This window comes from Epinephelus moara, chromosome 10 (genome assembly GCF_006386435.1).
Source record: "Epinephelus moara isolate mb chromosome 10, YSFRI_EMoa_1.0, whole genome shotgun sequence".
Lineage (NCBI taxonomy): Eukaryota > Metazoa > Chordata > Actinopteri > Perciformes > Serranidae > Epinephelus > Epinephelus moara.
Genome location: NC_065515.1, coordinates 36,230,892 through 36,254,922, shown reverse-complemented (window position 1 = coordinate 36,254,922; position 24,031 = coordinate 36,230,892). Strand labels below are relative to the sequence as shown.

Here is a 24,031-nt window from a genome sequence, read left to right as displayed (position 1 = left end):
TGCGGATGATATAGTTAGGACACAAAGACAAATGATCTGAACTGACATTTGATTCGCTCATATAACTTTTTGCCAATGTTGTGTGGTAGATTAATTTTCATGTTCTCCATTAGTTGACACAAAGAGATTTTACTTTAAACTGTTTCTAGCCAATGCTAAATGGCTATAATTTCAGACCACATTAGATTTGTTATTTTTGTCAATTTATTTCCAACTTCCACTTTATAATGGCTCTGGTTGTAGTTTTGATATTTAATAATCTTTATTGTATGTACAACAGTGTGTCATGGGGCATGCAAGTAAAGACTATGGAACGTGGATGTTGATTTTTGGCACAGATCGAAATGAGGGTGGGGAATGAAAAAAAATAAGCGTGTGTTAAGAGTTTGAATTCCTGGCTGCTCAAATCACTCATTTTTGTTTCTTTCACTGTCAAAGCTGTGCACAAAAACTTTTTTTATAATGCAAGACAGACCCAGCAGCAGACATAAATCCATTGGCAAGGCTTTTATTTTTTCATAAGCGGGCCCAGTGTAAACATTATAGGCGACACATGATGTGAGTGTATTCATTAGTCTGGTTATACAATTACAAGCACATCCTCTCCTATCTATACGAAGCTTATGCATGCCGTCCAAAGTCACAGGCTGTGTTTCTTCTCCTAGGCAACAGCCCAGGTAGGCTGAATTTTCACTGATATGAAAACAACACTGAAGTCATTGACAGTTAATATATTTAGCAGGTTTGTGGGCTGCAGCCTAGGAAATTGAACACAGCTATTTTTCTGGAGTTCTGCCAAGATGTGGACGTGATTTCGAACCAGCAGAGCGATACAAGTGACATGACATAAACACTGGGGGCTTAGCCTGGACCTCTGTAGGGAGGTCCAGGGGGATCCTCCCTTGGGATTTGCTGCTTTTTTAATGCACTCTGGCACTTTATTTACATTCAAAGTAGGCTGATGTGTCTTGATCATTTAAACATTCAAATATGTACCTCAAAAACTGTTGTTTCCATTCCGGATAAATTAGTGATAGTGATATAAAAAATAAGTATGCTCTGCCATTTCTCCGTTACTGTAACATGGGACACTCAGGGCTGACCATCAGACCCCCCCAACACACACACACACACACACACACACACACACACCAACCACTTTTCGAAAGTGTAACACTTTGAAAAAGTCCTTTTGTGGGATTTATTTGAATTACCTCACTATTATACAGTATATACACAGACTCACATAGACTCACACAGAATCACACAGTGAACATGGTCCAGTCCGCTTTCTGTGTCTCTGGATCATCAGGACACAGCTGATCCTCTCAACACATCCACCATCCTGTTTATCAAACTGCAGTTTCCTTCCATCTGATGAGAGAAGAAGACAACAGAGGTTATAAATCAGCTGTCCGTCAGTAATGCAGCACATCCAGTACAGTAACTCTGCAGAAACAGAGTTATTCACTTTAATGATGGATTTACTGAGTCTGTTATAACAGTTGACTAATAAACAGATATATAATGTTAAATTTTCTACAAGTTCATCCAAAGACTGAACTGCAACACATCAGCTGTGATTACTGGACTTCAGCAGAAGTTCTGCTCTGTATGAAGAACACATGGTTACCAACTGTAATGATAGTTCAATAAAATAAGAGTCAGCAATTTGTAAGCTTCAGTCAGACTGATCTCAGAGCTGTGACAAAGATAAGGACAACAAACACTTTAAAGAGGACATATTATGCTCATTAACAGGTTCTTATTTGCATTCTGGGTTTCTACTAGAACCTGTTTACATGCTTTAATGTTCAAACTAGAGTTATCGCCTTATAGTATGCCTCACCAACCAGTCAAGTTACAGTTACAATTTACATCCATGTCTGTCAAGACTCATATGTAGCCTTGACAGTTGGCAATTCTTGTAATATGGATGCTGCTGTAACAAAGCTACACATTCTAAAATGTGGATGCTTCATAAACATCTTCAACCCTAACACTAACACTCAGAAAAACACAATGCCTCCTGTCATGGCTGTCGTGGGTGTGGAGGCATAATAACGCTTTGATTTCCTCCTGTTAACTGTCTGCATTGGAACGCCTGTATTTTCCCCCCTCTGTCTGAGAATGAATGACTTTAACAGAGAATATCAGCACTTTCTGCTGTGAAAAATCACCAATAATAGCTTCTAAACAAAACCGGCTATGTTCCAGCACGAATATGATCTGACTTTGGGGAGAAACTTACAACATCGCCAACCAAGATTACATGTTTCCCTGAAGTTAGCATGTAGCTACATGTAGCAGTGAAGGTCATGTAATGTTAACACTTAACGTGCCAGGAGCAGTTGACCATATAAAGACATCTTAGCTTGAGTAGAAAAAGCCATCGCACACAGAGTATTCAGAGCATGCTGAAGTCCGAGGTTTTTGTTCACAGGGACTTTGGCCACATTTAATAAGAACGTCCTTCATTGTAACATTATAGGCTAAATAAAACACACAAAAAAACAGAATATCATAACCAATTATCAAGGTCAGATTTGATGGTATGACAGTCAGATGAAAGAGGACAGCTGTCTCTATACATGTGATGCTGTCAGTTGTAATGCAACTTCACTTCCTGTAGACATGAACAGTCATCTTCAGATCAACTTAAATTCATGATAACAATAAGTTTCTTGCTGATCTAATTGGCTGACTGTTCTCTCTGTCTCTCTATCCTCACCAGAAGATTGTCCCCATTACCCTCTTTTAGCCACTCAGAAGGTCTGAGGTTTACAGGAAATACTGGATCTTTGCTCTGATACTAACTGTGTTAAATGTAATACTGCTGAAACCAGCATGGACTGACTTCAACCCTCTACTTACTCCAGAGTCTCCAGTCTACAGTGTGGACTCTTCACAAGATCAGACAGCAGCTTCACGTCTGAATCCTGCAGGTTGTTAAACCTCAGCTCCAGCTCTCTCAGATGGTAGGGGTTGGACTTCAGAGCTAAGGCCAGAGAGACACAGCTAATCTTTGTCAAACCGAAGTCACTCAATCTGAAATAAAGAATAAATTATGTCACTTTAGAAGACAATGTTCCTGCTTTAAAGGATAACTTCAGTATTTTTCAACCTGGGCCCTATTTCCCCATGTGTATGTGTGTGTATGATTCATAGGTACAACTTGTTCTAAATTTGGTTCAGTATTGAGGGAGGCGGATGCAGCCGGGAGCCGCGAAATGAGCTAAAGCGGTAACAGGGGCAAATGCGTCCCGTATAAGTTTTTTGCATTAAAAGTGCTTTTTTTCGCCACTGACCGGTTCAGATCACCAGTGTTATCTCTGTAAATAGCATACTAAGCGTTTCCCTTACCTCTGGGCTGTGTGATGTCACGAGCTTTGCTCCACTGTGTCTGTAGCTCTCTCTACTCGTGGGACAGCCGTTTTCTTGAGGAAGAGGTGTTTTGGGATTGGATGTCTTCTCTTCTTCGGCTGGCAGCAGTCATCTTGGGAGAAGTGAGCACTGCAGACCCGATGGTCTGCAAGGCGCAGTGTCTGGATAGGAGTGTTAGCATCCATTTGTAGCACAACTAGCCACAACTTCAGCATCTCCCCATCCGACAAAGGCAGCCAGCAATGAAAGCTGTACGGGGTGTTGGGCGATATCCTGTTCTTGCGTTCGGGAAAAAGGCCCATTTATTTGAGCACTCCAAAAACTCCGGTAACACTCCAGGGGGTAGCACGTAAAAGACTTTGTCCCAAACTCTGACTCTTCTAGCGTAACACACACACTTCATACACACATACTCACTTACAGTACCCAGCGGGGCAGCCCTCCCCCTCTCTGCTCCAACACTGACTGACAGCTGACTCCACTCATACCACACTCACGCTACAATATGCTATTTACAGAGATAACACTGGCGATCTAAACCAGTCAGTGGCGAAAAAAAGCACTTTTAATGCGCAAACTTATACGGAACACATTTGCCCCCATTACCGTTTTAGCTCGTTTCGCGCCTCAATACTGAACCAATTTTAGAATGAGTTGTACCCATGAATCATATGCACACATACACATGGGGAAATAGGGCCCAGGCTGAAAAATACCAAAGTTATCCTTTAAATCCTTCAATGTTTAATAGTCTGTTCAGAGCTAAGGAAGACTTAGAATGTACAAGTTTAGAGAATAGAAACTTAAAACTCAACAGGATGCAGGTTAAAAACAGCAACATACAAAAAGTGAAAAAGAGCTCTCATAAATATCATTGACAACGTGCTGCTACCTCCATAAAGACATAGTGACTTCACCTAAACTCTGCCAGCTCCATCAGTGGCTTTATCAAACCAGTCAGGTTGCAGTTACAGTTGACATCTGTGTCTGTGAAAGCATGAATGCTTCAAACACATCAATTCAATACCTGACCAAATGTTTCCCCCTCTATTCCTGAGATATGACGTTGAATAATGGTCAGAAAAGTGTTTTTGCAGAACATGATGTTACAGTGAAGTTGACTTTTTAGATATATAATGACATCACTTTGTTTTATTCTGTTTGACATTTGTGTGATTTTTTTGTCATTATTAGTGAATTAAATTTTAAGTTATAGCCTAAAACATGTTTTGTGAGGTCACAGTGATCTTGACCCTTGACAACCACAACCTAATCACTTTATCATTCAGTCCAAGTGGACGTTTGTGCCAATTTTGAGGAAATTCCTTCAAGGCCTACTTGAGATATTGCTTTCACAAGAATGGGATGGATAGAGGGGTGGACAGACAACCAAAAAACATAATGCTTCCAGTGACAGCTATAAGTGGCGTGAATATATACAATGGTGTCTGACCTCAGAGTCTTCAGTTTACAGTGTGGATTCTCCAGAAAATCACACAGCAGCTTCACTCCTGAATCCTGCAGCTTGTTTTCACTCAGCTCCAGCTCCCTCAGATGGGAGGGGTTGGACTTCAGAGCTGAGACCAGAGAATCACAGCTGATTGCTGAGAAACTGCAGCGTCTCAGTCTAAGTAAAGAATAAATGATGTAGACAAAAATATATTAATCATAAAATCAGATATGTTAAGGTGTTGAATGTGTAGCTTAATATTACTATGTCCTAATCAAAGAGCTTTGCCATAAACTGAGTGGAGTGACATTGTCATTGTGTTATTGTGGTGATCCCAACAGGATGCAAATAAAACTGTAAAATACAACAACAACAACAACAACAACAACAACAACAACAACAACAAAAAAGAGCTCTCGTGAGTATCATTGACAATGTGCTGCTAGCTCCACCAGTAACTCCATCATCACAAACTCATGTTGTGCAGCCAAACACAAATTACTTATTTACAGAATCATGAGAGTAAATTAAAGTTGAAATCAAATGTTTAAAGCAGGGCTATCCAATTACAAATTCAATTGGGCTGGATTTTAAACCAGAAAATGTCAATGGGCCAGACATTTTCAGCAGCAGGCAACGTATTAGAAATTTTTTAGCAATTGGTAATGACAAATTTCTAAACAGGTACAAATTACTCTAATTAGAGTACTCATGTTTTGTGTCACATTTGAAACAAAAACAAACAAAAAAGAAAACCATTTAGTCATATAACTGACTGAGGAACATCACATAATGCAGAAACAATAAAAAAAGAGCTGTCAATACACAGAAACATAACAAGTGACATTAACAGTAACTAATAACACACAGGATATAGTTTTATACAGTCCATGGCAGCAACAGTCATGTTTACAACAGCAAAGTCACTTTATTAGCTCAATAATTTATCACTGGAAACAAACATGATAATAAAATAAATATTACTACTGACATCACAATACTGAGTTATCTTATATAAACATGAAGAACAGATATCGGTATCAGTCATTCATCCTGCTCCCTTGCCCACCTCTACTTAGGACACACACTGTCCACAGGTAAGCTGTCTCAGGTACATTTTAAGATACGTGGCAAACTAAGTTAAACAGACTACATACAGTCAGCTTGCATTTTAGTTTGTTTTTAACAATTTGGTATTGGTCCCACTTGCATGATGTGCTTGTGCAAAATGTGACTGTAAACCATAACGGCGGTAAATGAGGGACAGAGCAGACTGACACATCGCTTTCTACATGCTGAACTCGTGAACTGACAAAGTACTGGCTTTTTACTGGCAAAGGTTTTTTGCACTTACTTACTTATAGTAACAAGCGTAGTTGTTGTCAACTAGAGTAATCTTGAAGTAATACTCCCTTCACCTGCACCGTGGCTTCTCTGCTGTTGTCTGACCTTACTCTGTTGTGTTTGTGTGTGTCTGTATGTGTGTGTAGGAGGTCAGCATTCAGAATGCAGGAGAGAGTCTGCAGTGTGATGTTACATGAAACCAAAACTTTAAAAAGTAACGATAAAAGACCCGGTAACAGTGGAGCTCTTGTCCCAGGGGGTTTAATACTTGGTCTCGATACCAATACCTAGCCGGGCCACTCGGAGGCTGCTTCTGGGCCTGATGTGGCCTGTGAGACTTAATTGTGGATCAGTATAATATCAGCCTGATGTCTGCAGTTTAATGTCCCCACAACTTTCACATCTTAAAAAATCTCAGTACAGGCATAAAAATTGGTGTCTGACCTCAGAGTCTCCAGTTTACAGCGTGAACTCTTTAGAAAATCACACAGTAGCTTCACTCCTGAATCCTGCAGGTTGTTGACACTCAGCTCCAGCTCTCTCAGATGGGAGGGGTTGGACTTCAGAGCTGAGGCCAAAGAACCACAGCTGATCGCTGACAAACTGCAGTTCCACAATCTGAATAGAGAATATGTGATGTAGATAAAAATCATTAGTAATCAGGTCAGATGTGTTCAGGTGTTAAATGTGTAGTTCAACATTACTATGTCCTAATCAATAAGTGTTGGCCTAAACTGAGTAGAGTGACATTGTCATGTTATTGTGGTGATCCCACCAGGATGCAGGTTAAAAACTGTAAAATACAAAAAGTGACAAAAAGGACTCTCATGAATATCATTGACAATGTGCTGCCACTTCAATAAAGATGTAGTGACTTCACCTCTTAAACTTCCTGCCAGCTCCACCAGTGGCTCCATCATCACAAGCTCATGTTGTGCAACCAAACACAAATCACTAATTTAAAGAATCATGAGGGTAAATTCAAGATGAAATCAAGTGTTTAAAGGTTAGGAGTGAATTTTAAACTCATCTTTACTACATCAATTAAAGTTACTGTAAAACTTTAATTAGTAGCCTGGGCTATTATTTTCTTAAATCACTGAAATTGACGGGTCTGTGTTTAGGACAGGCGTATATAAGGGACAGGAATTTAATTTATTTCATATCAAACTGTTGCTCAGCAAAAAAAGGGAAACACAATTAAATAGTTTTTTAAACTGGTATAAATGTTACTTGTATAGAAATTAGGCTTCAGATAATATATCATTTATGAATCACTTATTTGATGTAGCTCTAACAGACAGCGCGTGAGAGAGTGAGTTACAGAACTCAAGGATTACAGGACCCGGTAAACCGACACAACACCACTTTATTCTGTTAAAACAATACTCACAACTTGGATTTTTTTTTTTATGAAAAAACATTTTGATTCTTTTGATCTGAGAATGGACCAAAATAATTTGAATAATTTACTGGATAATCCAGGAATGGACACATAATTTGAGGTACATCCAAAGAACTTCTATAAAAAAATGAACTGCTTGGCAACCAGACCTAAAGTCTAATTGAGACAGGTGTTTACTTGTCAAAATGTGTAGCCACACTGGGCTAGTAAGAGGTACTGGGGGTTTAATTGATACTTTGCTTTTAATAGAAGTTTTACTGTACACTATGCAGGATTGTAGGTTACTGTTTGTAAACACGTTCGCCAGCAAAAGTGAAAGTAAAAGCCAACTATACAGTATTTGCATTTTCTAGTGGTGCATCTCTTTGATGCCTGCTGCTACAGTTTGGTACCTAGTCACTACCTTTTTATAATGCCCTGACCTCACCTGAGTGCTGTGGGGGTACATGCCCAGAAACCTCCCAAACACAGAAAATAAGAAGAAAACACAGGCAGAGGGCAGAGTCTCTGCAGATTAATACACTACAACACACTGAGAGAAGATCATAAGTGCTGATTAAGAGGAATTATTTTTGTATGAGTCTATACACTGTTTTTAAGGAAGATCCTGCAGAATGTATCTTTAAGGTTTTAGCTCCACATAGCTCTGCCACAGTCAATTGATTAAACCACTGAACAAAAAAAACAGACTTAATTGTGGATCAGTATAATATCAGCCTGATGTCTGCAGTTTAATGTCCCCACAACTTTCACATCTTAATAATCTCAGTACAGGCATAAAAAATGGTGTCTGACCTCAGAGTCTCCAGTTTACAGCGTGACCTCTTTAGAAAATCACACAGTAGCTTCACTCCTGAATCCTGCAGGTTGTTTTCACTCAGCTCCAGCTCTCTCAGATGGGAAGGGTTGGACTTCAGAGCTGAGGCCAGATGAACACAGCTGATCTCTGAAAACCTGCAGCCCCACAGTCTGAATGAAGAGTAAAATCAGGTAGATAAGAATCATTAATAATACAATCAGATGTGTTCAGGTTAGGGGTGGGCGATATGACCCTAAAATAATATCACAGTATTTCAGGATATTTTTGCAATAACTATATTCCTGACGATATGACAAATTAGTAAAAACTTGTCCATACCCATTGAGTACAGCATACCATACCATGACTTAGTCATACCAAAAATTAGAAAAAAAACCCAAACATTCGAACACAGAGGAGCCAATGTGATCGGTCACATTTTAGCCATTCTTAAACATTTTTCTGTTGTTATAGCGCCACCCAGTTGCCAATTAGAGTTACATTCTCCAGTCACCTTAAGGCATCCTGTTCTACATATCTACCAAGTTTAGTAAGAATCGATATGGCGGTTAGGCCTAGATAAGAAATTAGCTGTCTAGCACCCCCATTTTGTTTGATGGGGTCAATAATGGAGGGGTCCCCTCAGATTATGTGTGGTCATATGCCTACAAAGTTGCGTGGTGATCGGTGAAACCCTTGAGATGTTATACACCTTTATGTGATGACCCACGCCCTCCGCAATATTCATTGCCTTATAGAAGCTCAGTTTTAGTAAGTTTGCCAAGAGGGAACTTTAGATATTGGTCCCTAGATTATGTTCACCGAATTTCATGCAGATCGGTTAAAATTACCCAGGAAGAGATCGATTTTAAGTGTTTCTTAAAAAATTCAAAATGGCGGAAAATCTATATAACCGGAAGTTATGGGTTCTTGAGGCAAATGTGTTCCTCATGAGGAGAGGCATCTCTGTGCAAAGTTTCATGTCTCTACGACATACGGGGCATGAGATATGCCTATTCAAAGTTCGCAATTTCAATCGGTTGCTATAGCGCCCCCCTTTGGCCAATTGATGTAATATTGCTTCATTTGCATCCTCCCATGACCCTCTACCACTATAAATCAATGGGTGATTTCCTTCTCTTTTAGCAAAATCCTAAATGACATGGTCACATGGACCTTTATGCTCCGCCATTTCTCCTCTAATCATCACGCTGTAACACGATAACTATTGGACATTCACATATATGTCGTTTTTTTGTTGAGCCGTGAGCGTCACATAGGTTTACATTACCAAAGGTTTATGACAAAATCACTTGATGACACTGACTCCTGTGTGCACACAGCGAGAGAGGAAAGGGAGAGACGCTGTGCTGCTGCCAGAGGGGCAACTGAATAAGTTCCCTCTGAGCGGTAAGACGCTACAAGAGTCTGAGAGGTCTGAGGCGGTTCATAAAACATTAAGGACTCCCAGGCCTAGTAAAGTCACAGTTTATTCCACACTACTGGAGCTTCTCCTCTTCTTGGAACCACCGTTGAATCAGTAATACTTTCACAAAATATAAAAAAATACAGAAAATTTCATTTTTTTATATGATAACAAAAATATATTGATAATATTGTGAATGACATGATTTGGCACACCCCTAGTTCAAGTGTTAAATGTGTAGCTCAACATTACTTTGTCCTGATCAATGAGCCCTAAACTGAGTGGAGTGACTTTGTCATTGTGTTATGGTTGATCATCATGATGTCAGCGTTCTACAGACATTATCCAAATGTCACCACAACATTCATTCATCTTTTCATGTCAACACAGATTGTTGCTGATCTTAGTCAAGTATGTATTTAGAGGATCAATATCAAATCAGACACGTTGGCCTAAAAAAACTGCTCATTAATTAGTTTCTTACATGACCTTCATACTGTATTTGTATATGGAATGAAAAGGAGAGGGACACATTTGTAAGGCTTGTTGCTTTTGGTTTATGATTTCGTTAATCACTTGCCCTCCCGGCTGGTTAAGTGGAGTGAGGAGTCAGCAGTCAGTGATGATATGAAACAGTCAATAAAAGAGGTTTTTCCACAATTGTGGATCACCGCAACTGCAAGAGGTCCTTTAGCATACGTTCATACATGTGCACATAAAAGATGAGGCTGATTGGTCCAGTAGTTTGTGAGAGTAGCTGTGGACAGAGGCAGATAGACATATTCACGACCAAACACATGATCACTAGTGCCTTTCTATTCATCCGACCACTCAAAGCGCTTTTTACAGTACGAGTCCCATTCATACACACATTCATACACTGGTGGCCGAGGCTACCATACAATGTGCCACCTGCCACTCAGTTTTTAACACACTCACACACCGATGGAAGCATCATCGGGAACAATTTGGGGTTCAGTATCTTGCTCAAGGATACTTCGACATGCACACTGGAGGAGCCGCAGATCAAACCGCTGATCTTCTGATTGGTGGACGACCCACTGTATCTCTGAGCCACAACATAACTCAAGAACGTCAAGAATCTTAAATTCTGTTTGGATGGTATCATCATTCTAAATCATTATTTCTCTACCTTTCATAACTGGTCTGCTATTTGGAAAGAGATAAAATTTCAGAAAAACTGAACGCTTTATATCTTCAGTCAAAGATTTTAATGGAATACATACAAAAAAATACAATACAAAAACACACACACAAAAAAAAAAACACTATATAAGCAAGTCAACTGACCTCAGAGTCTCCAGTTTACAGTTTGGACTCTCCAGTCCAGCACACAGCTGCTTCACTCCTGAATCATGCAGCCTGTTGTCACTCAGGTCCAGCTCTCTCAGATGGGAGGGGCTGGACTTCAGAGCTGAGGCCACGACTTCACAGTGAGTCTCTGAGATTCCACATGAAGTAAATCTGACATGACACAAATATTACAAAGTATGTTATTGTCAAAGAGGACACTTCATATTTACTTCATGCATTTGATAAAAAAAAGTTTGACATATTCTGTTTTAATAGATTGAAAATAATTAAGAAAAAAACAACAACATAGAGAATTAAAGCTAATTAAAATCCAATTTATAACTAGAATTTTAATCAAATTTCGAAGAAATATCTCAAAGCTTTCTTGGATATCACATTCACTAGAATGAGATGAGGTCACAGTGACCTTGACCCTTTACCTTTACCAGTTTTTTAGGACTTCAGAAATCTCCTTTGGAAAATAATGCTGATCATATTTTAAACTTTTAAGGCCCAGACACACCAAACTGACTTCAGAGAATTAATGCCAATGAAGGCCCCCTGCATTATCTGATGTCACCATGTCTTGGCCAAAAAGTTGCACATAAACACACCGCAAAGACTACAGCAGATGGTCAACCAGCACACCAGCAGACAGCAGTCATCTGTAATCGTCATTCAAAAAGGGAAACCAGATGACCATCTTGACGCTAGTTAGCCAGTTAGCATGTTAATAACACAATCCGATGTTTAAAGAACAGAGCATATTTACTGTGCGTCTCTGAACAATAACACAAACCATCAAGAAACGTTTCTGCTAAAGAGCTCAATGGATAAAGAAAAATAATCTGACCTTATGGAACAGGTTTGTTTTGGTCTCACTCCCTCTGGACTTTAGCTCTATGTTTACTTTCCTCACTTCCATTTCTCTTCTTGTGCGCTGAGCTGAACTGCCAATCAGAGTGATGTCATTCACCGTCTGGCCCTGCAGTCGCCAATTCAACACTCTAAATTGGCTGAAAAAAGCTGACTAGTACTTGTGAGGGCCAACAGTACAGAACACACCGCACCAACTTTGGTGATGGACACTCACTGATGACCCAACACTGACCGACAGCAAACCATCAACTTGGTGTGTCAGAACCCTTAAGGGTATCGTAACGAAACTCAGGCATTATCTGCATGTCTGATCATATAAAACACCGAATCTGTTTATGGAGTAATAACTTTACTGCTTTTATATATAACCATAAAATACTATGATACTGTGATGAAATGCTGCTGTGATAAAACATAAACAACAGCCTCTGAAGTTCATTATTTGTTTTATCAGGTTCACATGGTGCCTCCATCATAAAGGTTAAAAACTGTTAACTGTAACAATTATTAGAAATAAATAGATAAAACGTGTTCATTAACTCAACAGCTATAAACACAACCAACTGAAACATCTACACAGCATCACAGCATTTGAAACAGCTCAAGAACATCTGTGACAAAATACATCAGATATGACATTTTAATATTTTATGAGTAAAAAGAATTTCATAGTGTGTCTATTTGAAAAATTAAACTGCTAATCTACAAGATTTATGATGTTAATCACATCTGGACTTACCGAACCTTTCTGCAGTTCCTCACAGCTGGAATCAGTCTCAGTCGTCCCTCTTGTGTTGTGTTGTATTTCTCCAGGTCCAACTCATCCAGAACCTCCTCTGACATCTGCAGCATGTAGGCCAGAGCTGAGCAGTGGATCACAGAGAGTTCCTTCTCTGATCTATTCTCTGACCTCAGGAACTCTTGGATCTCCTGATGCACTGAGTGGTCGTTTATCTCCAGCAGACAGTGGAAGATGTTGATGCTTCTGTCAGGAGAGATATTATACAGGTTCATCTCCTTCAGGTTGTTGATAGCTCTCTGAATGATTTCTGAACTGTTGTTTGTCCGACCCAAAAGGTCTCCTAAGAGTCTCTGGTTGGACTCCAGAGAGAGGCCATGAAGGAAGCGGACAAACAGATCCAGGTGACCATTTTCACTTTGGAGGGATTTCTCCATGGCTCTCTTTAAGAAGACATCCAGGGATGTGTAATTAATCCGGTCTCTCCCCAGGAAGTCCTCCAGTACCTTTGTGTTCTTGTTGGTAAAACAGTGGAACAGGTAGCCTGCAGCCAGAAACTCCTGAATGCTCAGATGAACAAAGCAGTAGACTGTTTTGTGGAAGAGCACACTCTCTTTTTTGAAGATCTCTGTACAAACTCCTGAGTACACCGAGGCCTCTGTGACATCAAGACCACACTCCTCCAGGTCTTCCTGGTAGAACATGATGTTTCCTTTCTTCAGATGTTTAAACGCCAGCCTCCCCAGCTTCAGAAGAACTTCCCTGCCATGTCCCTCATCATACTTCTGCTTCATCCTCTTTGTCTGAACCAGCAGAAAGTGTGAGTACAGGTCAGTCAGGGTCTTAGGCAGCTCTCTTCTCTGCTCTGTAGTCAACATGTCATCCAGAACTGTAGCAGTGATCCAGCAGAAGACTGGGATTAGACACATGATGTGGAGGCTCCTGGATGTCTTGATGTGTGAAATGATTCGGCTGGACCGCTCTTCATCACTGACTCTCCTCCTGAAGTACACCTCCTTCTGGGTGTCAGTGAAGCCTCGTACTTCTGTTACCCTGTCAACGCATGCAGGAGGGATCCGATAGGCTGCTGCAGGTCGGGATGTTATCCAGATGAGAGCCGGGGGAAGCAGATTCCCTTTAATGAGGTTTGTCAACAGCACATTGACTGATGACTTCTTTGTGACATCTGTCACAACCTTCTTGCTCTTGAAATCCAGAGACAGTCTGCTTTCATCCAGGCCATCAAAGATGAACAGAACTTTACAGACAGCGAGCTCCTCTGCTGTGACCTTCTGTAATGTTGGATGGAAAACACGAAGCAGAGTGAGAAGACTGTACCTCTTATCTTTGATCAAGTTCAGCTCCCTGAACGAAAGCATTATCATCAGACTGATATCTTGGTTTTCCAAACCCTCTGCCCAGTCCAGAGTGAACTTCTGCACTGTGAAGGTTTTTCCAACGCCAGCAACACCATTTGTCAGAACGACTCTGATGTGTTTCTGTTGGTCAGGTAAGGCTTTAAAGATGTCGTGACACTTGATTGGAGTTTCATGGAGGGTCTTCATCTTAGAAGCTCTCTCAAGCTGCTTCACCTCATGTTGGGTATTGACCTCTTCACTCTGTCCCTCTGTGATGTAGAGCTCAGTGTAGATCCTGTTGAGGAGGGTTTCACTTTCTCTTTCATCAGTTCCTTCAGTCACACGTTCACATCTCCTCTTCAGACTGACCTTATGTCCATCCAAAACCTCCTGCAGACTGTCTGCTGAAAGAAAAGGAAAAATGTGAGACTAAAGAAATAGATTTAAAGTCTGATGATTATTTTTATGACCAACATTAACAAGTAACACAAAAAAAGAAAAATAAACAAAAATTTTAATGTTGTAATGATGTTTTTATACAAATCTTTAAAGCAGAACACCACCTAAGTTAAGAATTACATCATCTTATTTCCATCATCTTGAAAGGTTCAATCAATATCTGTAAACATGAGCTCCTCTCTCTCAAAGCCAGAAACCCAAGAAATAAGTGTTTTCTTAATAGAGGCTTGACCTCATAACAGATCTCCAATTAATGTATGAAAATTGGTTATCGTAAAAAAGATTAATGATTATTAATAGTAATTGTTAATTATGTTAAATAATGTGACTTAATTTACATTAAATCACCTTGTGGGGCACCATTCCCGAAAAGGGAAAAATGACAGCCAGTTAATGATATCAGTCTCATAGAGTTCACTGAACTTTCAATTTGGAATTTTGAGTAATAATTTTTATTAATAACCATAACCAAAGTTACCATATTAATAGTAAAGGCTGAGGGATTTTGGAAGCAGGTTGACTATTCATTCACTCTTGTGCAATATTAAACAGGCAGCAGGTATGATTCCAAAGGTATTTATTCATAAAGAAAGCAAGGTAAACAAAACACACAAATTCTAACTACAAACTATATACAAGCATGGATCTGTATATGTGTGTGTGTGCCAGAGAGAGAGGGAGCTAAAAGGTGTATGTGAAACAAAGGCAGTTTGGCCTACAAAATAAAATGGCTGATAACACAGAACTACAAGATGGCCGAATCAAAGTTTGCTTCAGGCCGGGGGAAGTTTTGCCTGGCAGCGTGGTCAGTCAGGACAAAGACAAAGGAAAAGAAGTGGAGACTCTGAGTCGTCTCTTTGGGTGTAGTTATGTTGAAAGCCAATTTGTGTATGTGTATGAGTATGAGTATGCGATATGTGTTGCAAAAGGGTCTGGGTTAGTACACAGGATGGTAAGTTGCATGCAAGACTCTGTGTAAAGCATTAGCAAACTAACATCACTTAGCTTTGGTGAAGCCAACTAACCAATGACCTAACTACAACAAAGATCACAACAACAACTCACTGAACAGCATTAAATCACAATTGACAGAATTAAACAGTCTTTCTTAACCTGTACAACTGTAATAATGCTATTCCCAGTTGTTATATTACCAATGCTTCAATGTGTGGAAGAAAGAGATGCTGTGGTGTGCTGCTTTTTTTAGTCGGCAATGGAAGGCTGGAAAGAACTGTGATTTCAGGTGCAGTCTTGTTGCAAAGATGCAGATCCGAGAAGACCGGTCGCCCAGTCACTTGCAGAGCTAGACATCTGGCGCTAACTCGACTTGCTTCTCCTTGTGCTGGAAAAGTAGTTGCAAACCTTGTGTTTGGTAAACTAACTTCTCTGGTCGTCAGGTTCTCTGTCTGCTGGGAGCAGGCCACATTCAGAGCAAAATTGCAGCTCTTGTTGTGGGCATACTGAGGTGAGAAAATGGGGGAAGAGGCTCACCTGGCATCGATCAGATTCATATCCACTGTCCCCAATACAGACATTTATCCAATTTTTATCCATTTAAGTCCATATTATATTGAAGTCCAAGTGATTCCAACAGTTTCTTCCACTTCTGCAGAAAAAGATCAGTCCTTCCATCAATACAATGTCCTATTTTTTCCAGAGTCACAACCTCAGAGACCAAAGATTTCCACACAGAAACAGAAGGAGGGCCGTACCCGTCCCCTGTCAGTTGTTGCACATTAAGTTGGATATACCTGTTTTTAAAAGGTGCATAAGTGATATCGGGAGGTGATTGAGATGACCCAAAGCCTGTTGATGTGGGTTAAATGTACACGAACCGTCATGGTTTGTTACTTTCAGCTAAGCTAATGTAGCTAATGGCGGTAAACCTGTATCACTTCGCCATGCTGTGTACTTGTGTAGCTAATGGTGGTAGCTTGTGTAGCTAATGGCGGTAGCTTGTATCGCTTCGCCATGCTGTGTACTTGTGTAGCTAATGGCGGTAGCCTGTATCGCTTCGCCATGCTGTGTACTTGTGTAGCTAATGGCGGTAGCCTGTATCGCTTTGTCATGCTGTCTGTGTGTGTTTCTGCTTGCTAGCTATTGTGCTACATGCAAAATATGATAGCTACTGCTGTGACATGTTAAAAAGCTTTATTTTTCATAAAAGGGCGCATATGTCAATGTTAATATGAGGAAAACGTGTGAACCAAAGCTTTATTGTTTACTTTGCAATTAATTTGGTATTTCTGAGTACAATTAATACCATTGTTATTCTGTAAAACAAGGTTGGTTAAAATAGTGTTTATTAAGAGTGTAACAAAAAAAGGTTAAAGTATGTGAAGATAAAAACTATAACTTTTATGCAGGTTTTAATGTGTACGATTTCATATTGAATTGTATTTCAGTTCATGATATAAGAATTCATGGTTTAAAATGTTTAATGATAATTTCAAAGAAACTGCGCAGAACCAACAAACTGTTTCAAGGATTGCCACAAGGAAACTGAATTGAACTGAGTTGAAAGCTGAACTTTATTACCTCTTAATATTTTATTTAATATTCTGTTTATACCACTGACTGAGTTATACTCAGGTTATTGGGTTCATAAGAGGGACTTGATTGTGTTTTCTTTTCATAGAGATGCCGGCAGCTAAGTTGTAAACTGTTTATTTTTATTTTTTTTCTACAAGGTATATAAATTCAAGGTGTTCAACGTAAGTCATCCCTGGGTCTGTTTCTCTCCTTTCTGACTACTACACAGCACAGCATTTACCTCCCTGAACCTAGACACTGGTCCACTATTCAGCTTACTAATCAAAGCTTACTTTTGGTCCTCAACCATTACAGGCAGGTTAGTAGAGCACGGTTACACTTGCGCTTACACAGCAATGGTTTTTAATGAAGCAACGTTTCGGTCCTCTGGACCTTTATCAAGCATGAAGCAGTAGTCGAAATGACTTACTTAAATAGAGGAAGTATGTCAGAGTTGACCAATCACAGTTTAATATGTGTCATTATTTCAGAATAAAATTTAGATATAAAGTACTTTTGCCCCTTGTGATCCATAAAAATCTTCTCTAGCAAAGTAATTTGAAAATTCCAGCAAGTTGGCTTTCTTATACGCATAATGCCTGACCTGCAAGTATTTGTAGAAATCTTTATTGGATATATTGCACTGAGCTTTCAGAGACTCAAATGTTTTAAATCTATCTTTCTCAAGGAGGTCATACACTCTAGTTATGTCCACTTTTTACCTAAAGTAAAAAAAAAAATGGTCCTGGTCCTTGTGCTGAATGCTGGGGGTTAATGTCGTTAGAACATTAAGTGTTTCAGTGTTTCTGAACATTTTTTCTTAATTTTTTTTTATCCAGGGGTTAATATTTTCTGTGTAAAGCTGATTAATATGGGGGTGTCTTTCATTCTGAAATACTGAAATCCAGCTGGAGCCCAATGAAAATGCTTGACATAGGCTGGTTCATTATTTCCACTGTTGTCCAAGGTCAATATTTCTGATTTATCAAAATAAATTGACTTTACATCCAGATATCAGCCCAAATTCTGTGATACACTCAGTTAAAACTGGTAATGATTTTGTGGGTTCATTTAACGTCAAAAGGATATCATCAGCATATAATAAAACCTTATGTTGTTTTGTACTAATTGTTAGGCCCTGAATATTTGTTTTTTTTTCTCTAATAGCCATAGCTAAGGGCTCTATAGCCAGTGCAAATAGCATAGGAGACAGTGGGCTTCCTTGAGTCGTGCCTCTTGTTAGTTTAAAGGGAGCAGATAACAAACTATTTGTTATAACTGAGGCTGTAGGTGCTTTATATAAGAGATTAATTCACCCCAGAAAATTTGACACGAAACCAAATCTCCTTATAACCTCAAGCATATATTCTCATTTGATTGTATCGAATGCCTTATCAGCATCCATAGAAACAACTGCACCCAGTTTTTGACAAAAAATAAGATCAAGATTAAGCAAATAATACTAAATAGGCGTCTTGTGTTGTGATAAGAGGTTCGAGCCCTAATAAAACTAGTCTGGTCTGCATCCACAATGGAGGGCATAACAGACTCTAGCCATTATCTAATAATAGATAGCCATTAGATAATATTTTATTGTCCCCTCCGAGAAGGTTAATTGACCTATAGGAAGAACACAGCTCTGGATCCTTATTTTTGTTTACTATTAGTAAACCTATAGTGGCCCTATACATGGATTCTAGAAGTTCAGACTCTTGAAATGATTTATTAAAACCCCTCAACTAGAGGTTATCAATTTTCCCCTTCATCACTTTATAAAACTTGACTTTGAAGCCGTCCTCTCTTGGACATTTCCCTGAGTGAAGTGAAGAAAAGAGCTTTATCCACTTTTAACTGGGCAATAGGGGACTCTAGTAAGTTTGCTTGATCCTCTGACATCTGTGGAAAAGTTAGGATATTTAAAAAGCAACCTTTCCCGAGCCTCTCCAGGTCAATCTCTGAACTATATAAAGTAGCATAGAATCCTTTAAAGCACTTATTAAACTTACGATTATGTATTTGCCTTTGGTTATTCTTATCCTGTATATCGAAGATGAGGACTATACAGGGGCATTCCTTGCCAGCCGTGCTAAAAAACGATTTGTTTTTTTGGCCAATTCAAATATTTTTTGTTTAGCAAATAGAATATGCCTTTTCTGCTTTCCTAGTTATTAAATTATGCAGTGCTGTTCTTGTTGATTTAAGCGCAATTAGGGTCGCTTCTAATTTTGTTGTATAGTAGCTCTCCTCTAATTGTTTTAGTATATTTTCAATTTCAAGATGCTTTGCGGCTTGCTCTCTTTCAGGGGGACCTGCTATGCCCTTCCCCCATTTTCACACCCCTTCATGCCCACAGCAGGAGCAGAACCTGCAGACCAGTGAAGTTAGTTTGGCAAACACAAGGTTTGCAACTAAGTTCCCAGAAACTAGGAGAACCAAGTTGAGTTAGCAACCCAACGTCTAATTCTGCAAAGACACAGAGCGACTGGCCTCCTCAGATCTGCACCTTCGGAACAAGGACACAGCAAAGACTGCTTCTGGAACCACAGCTCTTTCCAGCCTTTCACTGCTGGCTAACAAAAGCAGCACACCACAAAGCAACTCTTCCCTCCATTCATTCAAGGATTGGTAATGTAACAACTGGGCATACCATCACTGCAGTTGTACAGGCTGAGCAAGACTATTTAACTCCGTCAATTGCGATTTATGCTGTTTACTGAGTTATTGTTGTGAGTTTTGCATGCAACTCAACATCCTCTGTACTAACCCACACCCTTTGCAACACATATCGCAAACACATATGTGTTAATTTGCTTTGCTTTAATGATGACTAAATACATTTGGAATCGTATAAGTCGCCCCCAATAATCATGCGGGTGTAGACGATATCGACTAATTGCCTAAATAAAGATGCACAAAAGGCTTCATCTTGGGCATTAGGGGCATAGACATTTCCTAACAAAATATTTCCACCATGTAGCACCCCTTTCACTAGAACTTATCTTCCTTCGGTGCCTTTACAGCAAGCTGTTAAAGTAAATGGAAGGTTTTTACGAATTAGGATAATCACATCCCGTTTATTTGTTGAGTGTGATGGGAAGAAAACCTGACCAACCCATTCCCCACAATATTTTTTGTGTTCTACATCATTTGAATGTGTGTCCTGTAGAAAAGCTGAATGGATCTTGTGTTTTTTTAAGACAGTTCAGGACATATTTCCTCTTACCACATTATTAGAACCCTGGGTATTCAGTGTACATATTCTAATGGTCATTGACAACAAGTTGTGTTATGAAGTGTGTGCAATGTATAAATTTAGCCATGAAACATAAGGTGGACCGGTCTGTAGCTACAAATGTAAAATTGACTCTGATGAACATAGAAATGTGTTCCAAGCAAGAACAGAACAAAAAGCTTGGAGCCACTAAAAACTTAAACACGGGGAAAAAAAACGTTGAAGAAAAACCTAAAAGATAATAAAATCTAACCTTGCCTAGTTGTACTCCTTGTAACAAACAACAGCTGTAGGGGATCAAAATCAAATGAGCACAAATTGCAGCCATGTAAATACCAGTGTATATTCAGTTATATGACAATAAAATGAGATCGGGAGAGCCCCACTGTGCCCTCATTTCACGTTATTCTGTATCTAGCAGTCATACCTTATGCAGTCCCAGACTATCTACCCTCAAGGTTTATTTTGTCATGGCAGTTTATTGATGTAGTCATTAATTTCTTCCATAGTCGAGAAGAAAGAGCTGGTACCATTGGGATGAAAGATTCTGATTACAGCAAGAGTACGGAATGCCAGCTTCTCTCAGTAATTTGTGGGCATTTGCCAACTCCTTTCTCTTTCTCACAACCCCCATGGAGAAATCCTGATAAAAAGACACGTTTGCACCATCAATATTTATTGTGCCTCCTTTTCTTGCCACGTAGATGATTCTCTCTTTGTCGGCGTAGTTGTGCACCCTCACCAGAACAGTTTTCGGACCCTCCTTACTGGTGTTTCTCATCGGGCTGTGTGGTGGGCTCTCTCTATCTTAATTCGCACCTTTTGCATATTCAGGACATCTAGTATCAATTATTCAAAGAAATCAACAGGTGTTTTGCTCTTCACACCTTCTTTAAGCCTGACGAGACTCATGTTCTGCCTTTGAACTTGGTTTTCCAAACTCTTCAGGCAATCTAATGCCTTCTTTAGCGAGGCATCCAGAGCTCCCACCTGGGGTGTAGTTGTAGCTGAGTGATCCTCTAAGTCTGAAACCCACTGCTCTACTGTCCTCATCCTCTCGATGAGGCTGTCAAGTTTCTCCGAGACTTCACTAACTGGTCTAATTTTGCACGCAAACTTAGCATCCAACATCTTCTCTATGTTAGCAGTAACACTCAACAGTTAATTTGTCTTGGTGTTTATTCACCTCTTTGCTGTCAGCAGGGTTAGTCCCATGCACTGGATCACCCTCCAGGTCATGCTCATTGTCTTGGCTAGCATGGGCAGCATTAGCATTGCCTTTACCTCCCTTTTTATGTGTAAAAAAGTGCCAAAAAGTTGTTGAAAGACATTATGGGTATAATGTATAGCGGGGTGGTTTTCCACTGGCAGAAAATGTATTAAAAGGGGAAAGCATTGTAATCCAGCTGGGAGCTGAATTTTTATTTCTGCTCTGTTTGGCGCATCACGTGATCCTTTTTTGTTACTTTTGAAAGTTTTGGTTTAATGTATCATCATGCTGCAGCCCTCTACTGTCTGCATGTTGGAACTTATCTCCTCCAAACACACACACATACACACACACACACACACACACAGTGAGGTCAGAGAACAGCAAACAGACCAAGGTGCAGATGAAGTAAAGATAACGCAAAGATAAATCTAGTTGATGACAACTACACTTGTTACTGTAAGTGCAATAAAACTTCTGGCAGTAAAAAGCCAATCCTTTATCAATACACGTGTTCAGCACATAGACAGTGATATTTCAAGCTGCTCTGACCACAGAGGGAGGAACACAGAGGACAAGATGATCAGGGATGACTGATAGTGACTGATGCGTTTGTTCTTCATTCTTTAATAGTGTGACGTAACGTAACGAGTTTAAAGGTTTTTACTGTTGTAAACTTGACTGTTGCTGCCATAGACTGTATAAAAGTACGTCCTTTTAATTTTCCTAAACACTTGACCTCAATGGAAACTTCATTGCGTAAGATAGTGAGTTATTGCTAACAGTTATTGCCACGTGTTATGATTCTGTGCATTGACAGCTTTTTTTAATCTGTTTCTGTGTTATGTGATGTTCCTTGGTCAGTTATATGACTAAAATTATAATTTTTTTTCAAATGTGAAATGATAAACATTGCTACTTTACCTACATTAATTTGCATTTGTCTAGAAGTTGTCATTACGAAAAGCTAAAAAAAAAAAGAAAAAAAGAAAAAGTTTTGAATATGCTGCTCGCTGCTGAAAATGTCTGACCCATCGACCTGTGATAGTGTATAAACTCTGGAGGTGCTTCACAGACAATTAATGGGAGACAGATTGTATGGACCCACAGAATATTTGTTGTCTTTTTTTATTCCCAAATGATAAACCGAAAACATTCCCAAGGGTGCTCTCAGTGTCATCTAGAACATCTTTCACCATTCATTGTCTGTGGAGTAGCTACAGACTTTATACCCTATGACATCACAAACTAGGGTTTAAGCACTCTAGCTTCTGGATTTGAAAAATAGTTTATTTTTACCAATAATTTTTGGTTGTCTCAGACCATGGCAGTAAATACATTTTGAAAATGGGCATAGTTCCCCTTCAATCTCTGTGCTGAACAACACAAAAAAACCAAGAAGAATCATGTTTTTCAACATGATGACATCAGCAGACACATGTACAGTCTTACTGTGTACAGTGCTGGTCTTACTAGCTGTCTGCAGTCCAGCTCTTGTTCTGGATCTTTCTCTACACTGGGGACAGGAGGAGTCTCCTGATGAAGCAGACTGGTCCCAGTATGAGGTGATGCACTGTCTGCAGAACGCGTGTCCACAGCTGGTAGAGATGGTATCCTTCAAGACGTCCTGACACAAAGCACAGCAGTACAACTGCTCCTCTACAGAAACATGACTCTTCTTCTTCTCTCTGTGGAGATGAACACATTCAGTACATCTTGTCTGTCTGAAAATGATTTGTTTTATTCACACACTCAATCACAGGCAGTTCAACTATCTCATGGTGGAGCATCATGAAAATCTCATGAGTAATGCTGTGCTCCACTGTGAGACGTCTTTCAAAAGGCAAAAAGCACCCTCATTTTTTAACAGTCTCTTACTTTGCATCTGAGGGTCCAGGTTCATTACTGAACTTTAGAGGCTCGTGTCTTGACCAGTCACTCTTCATAGACAGACAGCTGGATATTGAAGATTCTGCTCTCTGTCTGTGGAAACAACAAATGTTTTACACATATTTCTAGTCCTTGTGATGACCAGAGGTAACATTACAACAAGTCCTACAACTCATATGAGAGAGCTACTGCCTCAAGCAAAGGAGTTCAAGTATATCTGAGTCTTGTTCACCAATGGGGGTAAAATGGAGAACAGTGGGGTGAAAGTCTGGAGTTTATCTCACACCCTCCCTTTGAGGACTTTCTTGGTCATTATACCATGGTAGCTACCTGCAGCGTCAGAAACAGCCGCTGCAAGGTGCATCTCATACTGCGGCAAAGGGTGCCTCTGTGCCTTGGTGTCTGCCGCTGAGGTCCACTAACAAAGCGACAGTATTTGACGGATTGGGAGTGAGAAGCTGTTGTCCACCTGTATTTTCTTTTACAGTGATGTTCAGGAGGAAATCTGTGCCACGATATTCTGCCACCCCTCTCCCATCTATTTGTACATGTATTACCACACAAGACAACACCATGGTTACAGTGATTATCTTGTATCTTTCTTATGTAC

General features: G+C 39.7%; 1 protein-coding gene across 1 annotated transcript; it reads right to left on the bottom strand.

Annotated features, from left to right (window-relative positions):
- Positions 1–548: 548 nt before the first annotated feature.
- Positions 549–23,507, bottom strand: LOC126396273 (NACHT, LRR and PYD domains-containing protein 12-like). Its single transcript, XM_050054214.1, has 10 exons — positions 23,410–23,507; positions 22,984–23,219; positions 21,983–21,988; positions 12,741–14,499; positions 11,120–11,293; positions 8,379–8,552; positions 6,623–6,796; positions 4,838–5,011; positions 2,875–3,048; positions 549–1,374 (listed from the first exon to the last, which is right to left on the bottom strand). Exons 1-10 carry the CDS (start codon positions 23,475–23,477, stop codon positions 1,353–1,355), a joined length of 2,961 nt encoding a protein of 986 aa, XP_049910171.1. The 5' UTR covers positions 23,478–23,507; the 3' UTR covers positions 549–1,352.
- Positions 23,508–24,031: the final 524 nt, after the last annotated feature.